The sequence below is a fragment of the Chionomys nivalis genome, chromosome 20, assembly GCF_950005125.1.
Source record: "Chionomys nivalis chromosome 20, mChiNiv1.1, whole genome shotgun sequence".
Classification (NCBI taxonomy): Eukaryota; Metazoa; Chordata; class Mammalia; order Rodentia; family Cricetidae; genus Chionomys; species Chionomys nivalis.
The window spans coordinates 40,876,239-40,891,241 of record NC_080105.1 but is presented as its reverse complement, the minus strand read 5'-3'; the positions used below and the strand labels follow the sequence as shown (position 1 = coordinate 40,891,241).

At 43.9% G+C, this 15,003-nt stretch overlaps 1 protein-coding gene across 1 annotated transcript in view; it reads left to right on the top strand.

Annotated features, from left to right (window-relative positions):
• Window positions 1–3,147, top strand: part of Gsr (glutathione-disulfide reductase) — a 32,933-nt gene extending 29,786 nt beyond the window's left edge. The window contains exon 13 of the mRNA XM_057752920.1: window positions 2,115–3,147. Within this exon, the coding sequence (XP_057608903.1) occupies window positions 2,115–2,264 (150 nt within the window). The 3' untranslated portion in view covers window positions 2,265–3,147. The remainder of the gene's footprint in view (window positions 1–2,114) is intronic.
• The last annotated feature ends 11,856 nt before the right edge of the window (window positions 3,148–15,003 follow it).

The window sequence follows — 15,003 nt, the reverse complement described above, 5'->3', positions numbered from 1 at the left end:
TCTTTATATTAGAAACAAGATTCTGTTTTTTTTTAAAAAGGAGTATTGCAAAAAAGAATGGCTGTCTTAAAGATAAAAATCAGGAGGAAAAATAAAAACTTGTCACTAGCCACTAATCCAGAACAGACAGGAAACTCAGAGATATTGGTGAAGGGGGCCTGGAAAAATGACCCAATGGGGAGAAGCCCTGGCTGCTCTTGCAGAGAACTGGCTTCGGTCCTAGCACCGACTTCAGCCACCTGTAACTATAGCTCTGCGGGGATCTGGAACCCTTTTCTGGCCTCTGAGTGCACCCCACACATGTGTACAGAATTCCACACACATAAACAGAAATAAAAATGAAATAAATCGTTAAAGAATAGAGTGGTAAATGTGTTTTAATATAAGACAGTTTAAAACTTAACGTAATAAAACAATAAAGCAGAAATTTAATCAGCCATTTATTTGAAGGTTACTGTCTCTCGGTTTAGCTTTCTGGGGATCTGCCAGATGGGTTCTGGTGTTGTGCAGGGTTTTCTCTGTGTGTCCCCCAGTAAATGTCCCCACTTCTTCCACACCCTCACCACTGTCCTTTTCACTGTCTCCACTTCAGTGAGTGTCGTGTGGTTTCTCAGTATGGCTTTGATCTGTATTTGAGTGGGTCTTATTCTAAAATTTAGGAAATAGGTTTAGTTTTGGGTCCTCCACTTCTCAAGCTGTTTGTTCTAATTGAATTAAATCTTGAGGAGCTTGGTAAAGGATACGGCTCACACGCAGTGTTTCTTTCTCTTGGGTTTTTGAGCCCGGCTCTTACCACACAGCCTGGCTCTTACCACACAGCCTGGTTCTTACCACACAGCCTGGTTCGTACTCCCTGACCTTTGTGCGACAGCCTCCCAAGTTGTAAAATCTAAAGCCACATACTGCCAGGTCCTAGCTGTGATGTTATGTTATGTTAGGAGCTGACCCAGCAGATAGAGGTGCTTGCTCGAAGGCTTGATGACCTCAGGTTGACCCCCTGACCCCACAGGATGGCGACAGAGAACTGACTGTTCAGGGGTTTCTCCTCTGCCCTCCATCAACATCCAGTAGCACAAGTGACCTGGCTACTCTCTCACAACTGGGCCTGCCATGCTCTGTCTCTGCCCCCCCATCCCACAGCGAACTAAACATAAATAAACATTTATTTTAAAAAATTACCTGTTCTTAATAATTATAAGCTCTGTGTGTGATTTGATGGGCGTCAGCAGCAAAAGCCACAAGACAGTCTTGGTTTTTCAGTGCAGCACCTCACACCAGAAGAGGATGGGGGGTTGTGGTAGCAAAACACAGCTCACTGCCCGGAATAGTCCTCAGTGGCCTGCGATTGCCACATCAGTTAAGTCAGCAGTATTCCTGCTCTCTTCGTGTTTGACCAGAGTCTCACTCCGGCGCCTGGGCTCCCATGTTCCTTTATAAGTGAAATTCAGACGTTCTTGCTGCTCTTGCAGCAGAAACGGATTGACTTGTAATTGTGTAGTTCCTTCCAAAAGTAGATAATCTTGTAACTGCCTCAGAACACGACAGAGCTACTGGTGTTTAGAGAGCAGGGGACAGAATTGACTGGGTCCAGAAGGGATGGGTCTGTAGCTATCTGATTAGTGACTGGGAAGAGACAGGTCTGTAGCTGTCTGGTTAGTGAATGCCCTTAGCTCTTAGGAAGGAGAGAGGAAAGCCAGACATCGTGCTGTAGACCATGATCATGGCACTCAGGAGGCTGAGGCAGGAGGATCAGGAGTTTGAGGCCAGCCTAGGCTAAACAACAAGATCCTGTCGGCAAAATAAGGAGGGAAAAAGAAGTTCATCAAACAGAGAGACATCAGGTTCAAAGAGAAGTACATGGGACAGGAGGAGATGCCTGGTGTGCGCTGGAGGGAGCCACTGAAGCAGGGCTGTACAGGGCCTCGTGGGTATACCTGCACTGACTTTGGATTGGAAATGGCAGAATTTTAGATGTTTTGCTGCTGGTGCTGCTGGTGCTAGATGTTGCAGCAGCTCAGGCTTTCCAGCCAAGTCTTCTGCCCCTGGGCTATAAGTTTCTCTCACGAATACAGAACTAATAAAAACCTGACGTTCGTAACTCTGTGTTCTCACAGGTGGTTGGGATCCACATGCAGGGGATTGGCTGTGATGAAATGCTTCAGGGCTTCGCCGTGGCAGTGAAAATGGGGGCCACCAAGGCCGACTTTGACAACACGGTCGCCATTCATCCTACCTCTTCAGAAGAGCTGGTCACACTCCGCTGAGGGCCAGGGACTTGTATGGCTGCGGTCAGACCAGTAGACCTCAAGAACTGACGGATCAAGTTTACTTCCTGCTCCAGAGTTCTATGTTGATTTTGATCAGGATCAGGATCTTCTGATAGTGTAAATTTTTAGTTTAAAAAAAAACTTATTTATCTAATTGGAAATTTGTTTTGTTAATCTGGGGTTGGTTTTCATTTGATACTATTTCACAGTAATTAATATTTTTAATTTTTTATCCCTGCGCTAGGTTCTGTTTTTCTTGCTTCAACCTCATTCCAGGTATAAACAAATATGAAGTACAGTGAAGTTAATGCACCCGACGAATGAATATAGCTGGCTATTTTTTTTTTTTTTTTGAGACAGTGTCTCTATGCAGCCCAGGGTGGCTTCAGACTTAAGATCCTCTAGCTATGACCTCATGAGTGTTGGAATTATAGGCATGCCTGGCCCTTCCTGGCCTAGCTTGTTAGTTTATATGATGGTAAGTCTCCATCTATAAATATGCAAGTATACAGAATATATGTGTGTGTGTTTGAACCTGCCATTTTTGTTCCGTGTATTATAAAGCTGCCCTGAGGATGTGACCTCTCGTTTTCTCATTTTATTCTTTGCTCTGTTTTAAATGATTTAGAATGGTTAGCATTGTTTTTATGAAAATGAAGTGCATCAAAGTCAGTAGACTGTTAAATCTGTGAGAAAGCCTCTAGATGATTGTGCTTACAGGAGGGGTAGGCTGAGCCACTTCAGAGTCCTTCCTTGAGCACTCACGGTTCAGTCGATCATTTCAATGTTTCTGTGGTTTCTGTCATTTTATTTTTTTATGAGAACTGTTCCAAAAATTTGAAAGTCACTGCATTGCCTTATAAAATTTATTATGAACTTACTTGCTATCGGTTTGTTTTCTAAGCATTCTCACACTGAGAGAACAGATACCAACACCTGTTGGAGAAGAAGTTGCCAGGGTCTAGCCTTGGTTCAGATTCTGAGGTGGGGAGGGGGCATCCGCGCAGGGAAAACTTCTGACCACCAAGTGGATTGCATTCAAGTGGTCCCGGATAGCTCAGGCTGACTTTGTTTATACTTAAACAGAGTTTTTCTTACCAGGGTTACACGGACAGCTTTATTATTGGCTTCTATTTTTGACTTTATGAAATACATCACAATTTAAGGAATATTCAAACCCAGACAGTTCTTTCATGTGCACCACTATTCAGTTTTGGTTTCCCCTTGGATACACATCATACGCATATACATATACGTTACACACTACACAAGACAAATACTTAGAAAACAACAAAACATTGTGTACCTATGAACTCTTAGCTCTGATAATAACAATGGAACTGCTAGGGCATGTGTAAGAAAGTACTGAAGATGAAAGAAAAAAAAACTGCATGTTTTTATTGAGGGGATAGAGCCAGTAGCAAAGAAGTAGAGTGGGGATAAATGTTTTGGGCTAAAAGATGGTAATTGAAGGGGTAGTTTTATTTATTTACAGATTTAGGTGCTGGAAATTAAAGATTTGAGCGTGCCAAGCACATCATACACTACCAGTGAGCTACCCTCTCTGCCCTAACAGTGGATATTTTAAAACCTTTGTTTTTCATTTGGACAGCACGCGGGGGTCTGCGTGGTTCCTCGGGTGTACAACCCCAAACTTGAGGACTGGCTATAACCTGCCCTCCCAGCCTCATCTTCCTTTCCACACACTCCGCTTTCCAGTTGGACCAGAAGGGTGGTTCCTGGAGTCAGCCACCACCCTCTGGGGGGAAGATGCCCTCTGCCATTCCTAGCCCAGTTTCTCAGATGCTGCCTCCCTGCCTCTAGTATCTCGATTGTCCTATAAACCTGACCTCTCTCCAGACTGCACTCTTCCCCACAACCAAATCAGGCTCTCTGGTGTTCTTCCAAAGTATTGTCATTGACTTTCCAGAGGTCGTGGCTGCTCTTTGCTCTCTGGATCTTTTTGATGTTGTGATGTCATCTTAATCGTGCAGGGATTTCTTTATTCTTCCCCGTGCTTAGATACAATGTGTGATTCGTGATTACTTCTGGAATAAAAGGATTCACTGGGGACAGGTGAATCACAAGGCATTACAGTTCTCCATATGTGTGTGTGTATGTGTATGTATATGTTGGGGGGGGACTGACACAACATTTCTTGTATAATCCCTGGCTGTCCTGGAACTCACTCTATAGATCAGGCTGGCTTCAAACTCGGAGATCCATCTGCCACAGCCTCCTTAGTGCTGGGTTTAAAGGTGTGCACCACCACTGCTATTTAAAAAGGCAGCACTTCTAAACATGTATATTCATTGTTTAATATTTAGTGACCATGGTCTGTGTGCGAGGCCGAGTGATGGAGATACACAGTGCTGAATCAGCTTCTGGAAGCTTTTGTCTTTTAGGGATCATTTAGAAAAGCGCTTGTAATAACGTTCTTTAGAGTAACAGAATTTATAGAATGACTATATACATAGAAAGGGGTTAGAATGAGTTACAGGCTGTGGTCCAGATAAGCCAACAAAGGTTGGCTATGAACAGAAAGTCCAAGAATCCAGGAGTAGTTCAGTCAATGAGGCTGGGTGTGTATGTCTCAACTCAGTATTCACTGGAATCCCAAAGAGAGAGCTCTAATGCCAGTAAAGGAGCAGACTTCCTAGGCAGGCATGAGCAAGCAGGCAAAGAACAAAAGTTTCCCTCTTCCATGTCCATTTAGAGACCTCAGCAGAAAGCATGGCTCAGATTAAAAGTGGGTTTACCCAGCTCGAAAGATCTAGATTAAAGGTATGTTTCTTCCTACTTTAAAGATTCAGGTTAGAAATGGATCCTCCCACTTCAAATTAAGTAAATATCCCTCACAGGTGTGCCTTCCATGTTGGGCTTTTAGTTAATCCAGATGAAGTCAAGTTGAGAACCAAAACCAGCCATTACCATACTGCTATTTTATTAAGAGTTTCTCAAATGGGTGGTGGTGGTGCACACCTTTAATCCCAGCACTTGGGAGGCAGAGGCAGGTGGATCTCTGTGAGTTTGAGGCCAGCCTGGTCTACAAGAGCTAGTTCCAGGACACTTTAGGGCTGTTACACAGAGAAACCCTATATTGAAAAGAAACTGAAAAAGAAAAGAAAAAAAGTTTCTCATCATCATGGTAAGAGAGTTCTTGAGTTCTTTAAAACAATTTATTACAAGTACTTGTGTGTACACACGTGTGTGCTCAAGAGTGGGAAGAGGATGCCTTGAAGGAGCTGATTCCTTCTACCACGTGGGTCCTGAAAATCAGGTTGGGTTGTTAGATGTGTCCTCTTGCAGAGGACTCAGGTTCAATTCCCAGAACCCACGTGGTGACTCACGACCTCCTTAGTTACACTTCAGCGGATTCCATGCTGTCTTCTGGCCTTTAAGGACAGCAGGCATAGCAGTGGTGCACAGATATCTGTGCATACAGAATACCCACACACATGAGGTAATTTTTTTAAAAAAAGGATTGTTCTAACATGGTGTATGTCTACTGTGGAGACATTTTGATGCTTTGGTGTGATTCTGTGTGTCTGTGTGTGTGGGAGTGTCTTTGATAGAGGGTTGCCCTGGCCTGGAACTTGCTGTATAGATGAAGTTAATCTTGAACTCACAAAGACCTGCTTCTGCCTCCTGAAGGCTGGATGTCACAACACCCACCTGACAGGGTGCCTTAAAAAAATGAAACATAGTTGGCTGGAGGTGTGTTTCTATGGTAAAGCACTTGCCTAGACTGTGTGAGCCCCAAGGTTTAATTCCATAGTAACACACACAAACACACACACACACACACACACTAAGTGGTGGAAGGACTACGTGTCCCAGCATTCCACTTCTTGGCATATACCCAAAAGAACTGAAGGAGTATCAAATGTAGCACTAATTCTAATGGTCTTAATAATAAAAACTCAGTCAGATATAGAGGTTAATGCTGAAAGATCAGAGAAGCAGAGCACCCAAACATTAGTTCTCACTTCTACAGTTGGTGCTAGAAACCAAGCTCAGGTCCTCTGGAAAAGAGGCATGTGTTTCTAATTACTGAGCCATTTCTCCAGCCCTCAGACAGCAATTTTGAAAAGCAAACACTCCAACACAATACAATACAAAGATACAGCAATTTGATAATTATATGCTGAAGAATGGTAGTAGGAAAATACTAAAACTCTTTGTCTTGTGTAATTAAAACATTTCTTTTAAGATTTTTTAAGGTTTTTTATTTTTCTTTAAATTTATGTGTGTGAGTGTTTTGACTGCATATGTCTGTGCACTTTATGTCTACCTGGTGCCCATTGAGACCAAAGGAGGGTGGAGTTACAGAAGGTTGTGAGGCCAGAAATTGAACCCAGGTCCTCTGGAAGAGCAGCAAGTGCTCTTAACTGCTAAGCCATCTCTTCAGCTCTAAATTAAAGCATTGTATTTCTTTAAATGTATTATTCTCTCTCTCTCTCTCTCTCTCTCTCTCTCTGTGTGTGTGTGTGTGTGTGTGTCTATGAGCATGCATGTATAACAGTGGTGTGGAGATTATAGGGCAACTAGAGGGTTCAGTTCTCCCTTTTCCACTGGATGAATCCTAGAGATCAAATTCACGTTGTCAGACTTTGGGGACAAGTTTCTTCACCTGCTGAGCCATCCTCACCAGCTTCTGACCAGTACATTTCTATTAGAGTAGAATGACAACTGTCGCTTATAGTGTGCACTAAACTAGAATGAGTCACGGTGTATCGGGTATTGTTGGCTGACAGAGCCAGACAGCGGGTACAGGTTTCAAGTGTCCCCGTGAAGCTCAGAACAAAGGCTACAGTGGAGTCAGGCATTTCCACCAAGCCCTGCCCAAAATCTCTCAGGCTCATCCCAACCTTGGTTTTGAGTTAATTGTGGATCTTTGTACACACAGAAACTTTTTACTCATGCCAATTTTTTCACACACTACATGGGGTTGCTACCCCTACACAGTTAAGCTATACCCTACCTAGGCTACAGAAATTCTGAGTAGTTGTCTGGGCTGGGTGGAAGAGGAAAAGGGAATTTTTACCTAATGGGCACAGAGGTTATTTAGGACCTTCTTCCTTAGGTGAATTAACAAGGTGGCTGATGGCCAGAGGGAGGGAGGAAGAGACAAAACAGGGCAGCAAAGAAGGTTTGTTTTCAAAAAACAAAAACAAAAAACGGGGCTTCTTTATATAGACTCAGCTTATGTTGAACACGGTGACTTCCGGCTCATACAGATCAGTTTGTGTCTACCTTCTGAGTGCTGGGATTACCAGCACTACCACATCCGTAAAAAGAGAGCTTTTAAAAAGATTTATTTTTATTTTGTGTGTGTGTGCGTGCACACACGCACATGTATGTCGTGTGTGCATACAGGTGCTCACAGAGGCCAGAAGACAGGAGTTAAAGGTGGCTAGAAGACACCTGATGTGGTGCTGGGCATGTTGGCACACACCTTTAATCCCTGCACTCAGGGGCAGAGGCAGGCAGATCTCTGTGAGTTCAGGGCCAGTCTGGTCTACACAGTGGGTTTCAGGGCAGCCTAAGCTATGGAGAGAGAGTCTGTCTCAAAAAATAAAAAAATAGCCGGGCGTTGGTGGCGCACGCCTTTAATCTCAGCACTCGGGAGGCAGAGGCAGGCAGATCTCTGTGAGTTCGAGGCCAGCCTGGTCTAGAAGAGCTAGTTCCAGGACAGGAACCAAAAAAGCTACAGAGAAACCCTGTCTCAAAAATCCAAATAAATAAATAAATAAATAAAATAAAACAAAAAATAAAATAAAAACCTGTTGTGGGTACTGAGAATAGAACTCAGGTCCTCTGCATGAGCATCTAGTGCTTTAAACTCAGCCATCTCTCTGATCTTGCAAAGAGGATTTTTAAGACAGCAAAATTACTCTTTTTGCCATGGCGCTTAAATAACTAGTACATGTGTCCAAATATCTGGAGTGGGCATAAAGAGCAAGAATGAACTGTGACGTCACTATGGGCAACAGTGATGTCACCTGGATTCTGTCCACAAGTCCTTTTCTGTAGAGAATGTTGAGATTAGGGCAAGCCGCACGTATTTCGGACCTGGAGCTCCATGAGAACTCTCTACTCAATAGCGTGTGTAGCTACCAAGAGCAGGACAGATTTATTGCATTTGAATCATAGCATTAGGCAAAAACACATTCCTTGCAGCTGGCTTCCCAGTGGCCAGCCTCGATGCCCTGGGCAGGATCCCACTTTACAGGGGCAACCGGTGTGCCTTCTGTGGGACGAGAACGGACAGACACACTCAAGAGAGACTTTGAAAGTAGCATTGACAGAATTTGGTGGTGGAGAAGTGGGATGAAGAATCCCAGCCGGCTACTGGCGCAGCCTCAGCTCTGGCTTGTGAGAGCTGATTCCCAAACTTTCAACAATTTTGCAAGCTGGTTGTAAAAACGTAACCTTTATTAACAATTATGTAGACTTGTAATTAAGTAAATTGCAACAAAGTAAAATATAATTGATCGCAATTAGGTAAGTCTCAATGGAAGCAAAGGTTAAAAACCCTCCAAACATTTTTGATTATTGTTCTCTGGCCCACTCTATTGAGGAGACCTCCATCTGCTGTACTTGTTTTCCAGAAATCCCACAGAGTACAAAGGGGAAGATATGGACACAGCAGTCGCCAGTTCCTCATCCAGGAAGACTGCTGGATCCGTAGTATGAATTAGGTCATGAGGGAGGTATTGACAGCACGGAAATTAGCAATGCCTTACATCAGTGCTGGCTACACCTTTGCCAGCACAGCATTGGGAGTACCCACTTTCTGATTTAGGCAGCTAAACAGGTAATTCTCTCTTTAGCAACTAAAAAGCATTGAAGAGCAGAGCTGAGGAAGAATAACAAATATGAAGGTTTTGTTGTGTTTGGGGTGTGTATGTGTCTGTACATACTCACACCCCTGATCATTTGTGGAGGCCAGATGTTGATGTTAGGTGTCTTCCTCTATCATCCCCCACTTTCTATTTTGAGACAGGGTCTCTCACTCCCTGAACCTGCAGCTCATTGTTTTGCATATAATGGCTGGCCAGTGAGGCCTGGAGTTCTGCCTATCTCTGGCCCCCAACACTGGGGTGATAGACGTGCATCCCTATGCCCAGCTAGGAATAAGTGGGTGCTAGGAATAAAAACTCAGGTCTTCATGTTTGCAAAGCAAATACTTTACTCACAGAACCATCTCCTCCGTTCCATGAAAATATCAATTATTGGCCTGGCGGTGGTGGCGCACACCTTTAATCCCAGCACTCGGAAGGCAGGGGCAGGTGGATCTTTGTGAGTTTGAGACCAATCTGGTGAGTTCCAGGACAGGCTCCAAAGCTACACAGAGAAACCTTGTCTTGAAAAACAAAAACAAGAAAACAAAAAAGAAAAAAGAAGAAGAAAGAAAGAAAAGAAAATATCAGCTATTGAGTATTTCAAAGTTGAGGGGATCTATGGAATAGAGAAACTAAAATTTAGGAACTGTTTTAACTGGTGAAAGAGGTAAGAAGGATCACATAGGAGTAGGGGGAAGGGAAGTTAGCAATCAAGAATGCTTTCAGATTTCCCAGATTTTTAGCATACTCTTTTTCCTAAAGCAAATTGTTGCCACACTCATACCTAATTCAATAGCAATTTGTTTACATATATATATAATTTGTGGAGATCACAGGGCCACACACATAGTAAGCAAGTTGCCTGTCATTCAGCTAACTACACCCCTAGCCCTCGACAGTAATTTTAAAAAGACATTTGTCCTGATTAAATCTATCGAAAGAATCAACAGCACACTTTCACACTGCATCAGGTTATGCAATGTCTAATTAAATTACACAGCTACAGTGGCACCCACAACTTCCATAAACCTGTTGGGGCACATATCTGAGACTCAGTATGTTTATAATGAGACCAATGGGAGCAAAAGTTCAAGCGTTTTCTATCAGTAGCTCACAGAGTTAGGAGACCAGCAAGCACCACTGTGTATTTCCGCAACTAAGCGGACAATGAGAGCTCTTTCTGTTGCAACAGGAATGGCAGCGGGGCATATGCTTGGCTATCCTCAGACGCTAGGTTTCTGCCAACTAAGTCTCAATCCTTTTTAACCGTTTCTATTTATTTTTACTTGTATGTATTTAAATCTTTGTGGGTATGGGTGTCACAATGCACACGTGGAGCCAGAGGACAACATGTGGGAGTCAGTTCTCTCCTTCCTCAGTGGGTACGAGTTGGGACATTTGACAACAGACTCCCTTGCCTGCTGAGCCATCTTCCTGGCCCAGGTCTCTTAATTTTACAAGCCATGTAAGGTAACGAAGCATAGAAGGTGACTGTGGTGGATTGAGAGAAAATGACCCTAAAGGAAGGGGCACCATTAGGAGGTGTGGCCTTATTGGAGGAAGGATGTCACTGTGCGGGTGGGCTTTGAGGTCTCCTATGCTCAAGCTATCCTCTGTCTGGTAGACAGTTCACTTCCTGTTGCCTGCAGGTCAAACAATAAAAGGGATCCTTGTCTGCAGTATGAGAACTGTTATGTAAATTGTGATTCACACAACTTAACTGTATATAAGTTGTGATTCACATAACTTAAGTGTTTCGTTTTTGCCACTCTGAAGATATCTGCAAATAACTGTTAAGTAGGTAGGAGACAGCTCAGCTGTTACCAGCACTTTCTGTAGCTGGGCAGTGGTGGTGCACACATTTAATCTCAGAACTCAGAGGCAGAGGGAGGTGGATCTCTGCTATCAATTACGCATATAGATGCATGTGCATGCAAGTGGACAGAGGTGCTGGACACCCTGGAGCTGGAGTTACAGGCAGTTGTAAGCCACCTAATGTGAGTGCTGGGAATCAAACTCGAGTTCTCTAGAAGTCTACCTACAATGTGCTTTTTAAAAATTTTTAATTATTATTATTATTTTTTTTTTTTTCGGTTTTTTGAGACAGGGTTTCTCTGTAGCTTTGAAGCCTGTCCTGGAACTTACTTTGTAGACTAGGCTGACCTTGAACTCACAACGATCCACCTGCCTCTGCCTCCCAAGTGCTGAAATTAAAGGCATGCACCACCACCACCACGCCTACCACATGCTCTTAATCGCTAAGCCAGCTCTCCAGCCCACTATTATCCTCTTTTATTCATTATTCACAGTGATGGATTTACCAGTTTGTAACTTCCTGTTTAAAGAGCATTTTATTAAACCAGATGCGGTGGCATATGCTTTAAATCCCAAATCTGACCTAATTTGACCAAATCCCTTATTTGACCACAAGGGGCTTCTTTTCCTCCCCAGGCAGAGGTCTAGAGGAAGCACCACAATAGCATCCATGCTCCAAGCTCTGTAGGCCTCTTCATTTCACTAACCTTTCCAAGGTTGGTTTCATGTGTGGCTTGTCTCTTCAGGTTGTACGACAATGGTTTTATCTGTAGCATCACATCTGTGTTCCAAACAGGTTGAAATGAGGGAAGAGTGGTATCTCTATCAGGAAACAAAGCCCTTCCCAGTAACCCCCGACAGGTTTCTGCTTATGTGGAAGCCATGTATCACATAGACAGCCTAGCACAAGGAACTTGGCAAAGCAGGCATTGAAGGTGAGCACAGCATCTAGATGCACACAGCATCAACCTGAGTGAAATTTTAAAAAGCAAGAGAGCAAGGGAATGGTTAGGAAGGTAACCAGTACAGTGTGGGATGTATTCTAAAACATGGACATTATTGTTTAATAAGGCAGGCCCAGTAGATGAAAAGTAACTGCCGTTGGAAATACAGGGGCTGGGGTTGGGGTGATGGCTCAGCTGGTGACGTACTTGTCTTGACATCATAAGGACCCGAGTTCAAAGTCCAATACCCACCTGAGAGCCGGGCCCAGAGGCACTGGTCTGTAAACCCAGCACTGGGGACAGGACGGGTGTGGACAAGACAGGCACTTCCCTGGATCTTATTGGCCACAAGCTAGCCCCATTAATGAACTTTAGTTTTTTGTTTTTTGTTTCGTTTTGGTTTGGTTTGTCAAATGAAAGACAAGCATGGCCAAGAGATCTGATTGCGGTTTCTATGGGAACAAACAGGCAAGGCTGGGTTGGCAGGTTTGGAATTGCCTTATCTGGGTCATAGGCGAGCTCTGGGGCACAGGGATGACCCCTCTTTGTTTGGTGCCTGGCTGATTTGGGAGTCCTTCGAAGTTGTGCAGAGGGTGAGAATTCAGGAGAGAGGGTGGTTGGAGACATAGCCTGGCCTGGTTCATTTGCACGTGAAAGGCTCCTCACCTAGGTTTTCTTCACCATTTAAGGTAGCTGGAAGATGACCAGTGTTGGGAGGAGCCAGCCACACCTGGTCTGAGGTCTTTCTCAGATGCCAAAGCATCTGAATATGGAAAATAACGGGGATTGTAACTCAACGGTACAGTTTGACTAACATGCTTGAGGGCCTGGATTCAATTCCCAGCATCATTAAATTTAAAAAGTCACCTAGGTATGATGGCTAGTGCCTGGAATCCCAACATTTGGAGACAGAGGCAGAAGGATCCTAAGATCGAGGCCAAACTGACCTGCATAGCATGACCCTATGTCAAAAACCAAACCAGAATATGGAAAAATTAAAACCATGGTTATATATGTAGTACGATAGGTCTCATTCTAGAGAGCAATAATCTAAAATCATGACCTCAGTCGGGCGATGGTGGCGCACGCCTTTAATCCCAGCACTCGGGAGGCAGAGGCAGACGGATCTCTGTGAGTTCGAGACCAGCCTGGTCTACAGAGCTAGTTCCAGGACAGGCTCCAAAGCCACAGAGAAACTCTGTCTCGAAAAATAGGGTTATCTTTCCCCCCCCCCAAAATATTCAACATCAGTTCTGAAATGTCCCTTGAGAACAAGATATACAGCTCCTTATTTTAGTGTACATTTTAATCACAGGAAGCTGAGTCAAATCTACAAGCATCCTCTCTCTCTCTCGTTTCCTTGAGATAAGGTCTTCTATGTAGCCCACACTGGTCCCACACTTTTTGGGGATCTTCTGCTTCTGCTTCTGGTGTATTGGAATAACTAGAATGAGGCCCCACACTCAACTCACAGGTACTGTTATTTTTATGCATCAAATTGCTTTGAGAAATATACCAGACCTTAGACTGTATTAATGAAAAAACTATTCATCCATCAACTTATTCTATGTGCTTATTGATTAGTTTGTTTATCTTGAGACAGCGTCTCACTATGTAGCTCTGACTGTTCTGGAACTCACTATACAGATCAGGTTGGCTTCGAACTTAAAGATCTGCCTGCCTCTGCCCCCCAAGTGCTGGGATTAAAGGTGTGCACCACCACGCCAGACTAAGTTATTCATTCATTCATCTACGGCAATTGCTTGGCAGTATACTTAATTTGGGTTTTTAACATTTGGTAAACTGATTCTTTTAGTGAACTAGCACCATCTAGTGGCAGACCATTGGAAATGAGAATAAGGGGTCGTGAGATTAGGACTTTAACGAAGGCTCTTTGATTACTGAAGTCACTTTGATTTCTCAGTATGCAGTTTAACATGCAAATATGATTAAAGCAGTGTGTTAGGGTTCTCAGAGTAACAGAGCCAACAGAATTAGTATATATTCTTTCTTTAAAAGGTTTATTTATTTTTATGCATATGGGTGTTTCGCCTGCACACACACACATATACATATATATATACATATATGTATATACATATATATACATATACATATATATATTATATATATATATCCATGTATTTCATGCCTGGTCCATGGAGGCCAGAAGAAGAGTGTCAGATCCCCTGAGTCAGGAGTTCTAGATGGTTGTAAACCACCATGTGGGTACTCGGAATCTAACCTGAGTCCTCTGGAAGGGCAGCCAGTAAGTACTCTTTTCTGAGACAGGGTTTCTCAGTATAGCTTTGGAGATCTGCCTACCTCCGCCTTCCGAGTGCTGGGATTAAAGGCATGCGCCACCACCACCCAGCTAGCCCATGCTCTTAACCGCTGAGCAATCTCTCCAGTTCCCAAAGCAGTAGATAGTCTAAAAGGAGAATTATTAAATTGGCTTACATGACAAGCAGAGCCGGTGGGCTGTGAGGTACTAGGCAATTAGGATGAACACATGAGATTTGCCTTCCAAATATGCTCAGTTTAGTCATACAAACTGTCCTTACAATATCATGCTATCATAAAGATTACAGTAGTCCGCTGTGAACCAACATCTCACCAAAGGGGAAACAGGAAATGCTACAGGCATCTGCTGGGGAATCCTCTATAGTGAGGGAGCTTCGGGAGCGAACTTGACCCACATATGCCGTGAGGTCCTTCAGCCGTGGGCAGGCTGGGAGGATGGCATTGTAGGAAGTTCCAGAAGGTTCTTGAGAGCATTGTTCTGTGGCTAGTGCTCACAGGCGAGCACGTGTGAACTCAGAAACAGTGCAGGATGCTGGAGCCAGAGTCGAACAGTGGCTGGTCTCCAAGTACCCGCTGGGGATGGGAGTCAGTGCGGAGACTGGAGATGCTGTGCATGAGATCCCGGATCCCGGGGTCCACCTCCAAGTTCCAGTTTTTGTATTGTTCCAGTGAGCGTCAGCTTTGTGCTATCTGTGCACGGGGCTTAGTGCTGATTCACTGACATTTCAGAGCCCGCCTGAGGCTTGGCTCAGAGCTGCCCTGTGATTGACTCCTTATCTTGCATGCATGGCTTTAGACCAATTCACACAGAGTGGTTTTCAAGTT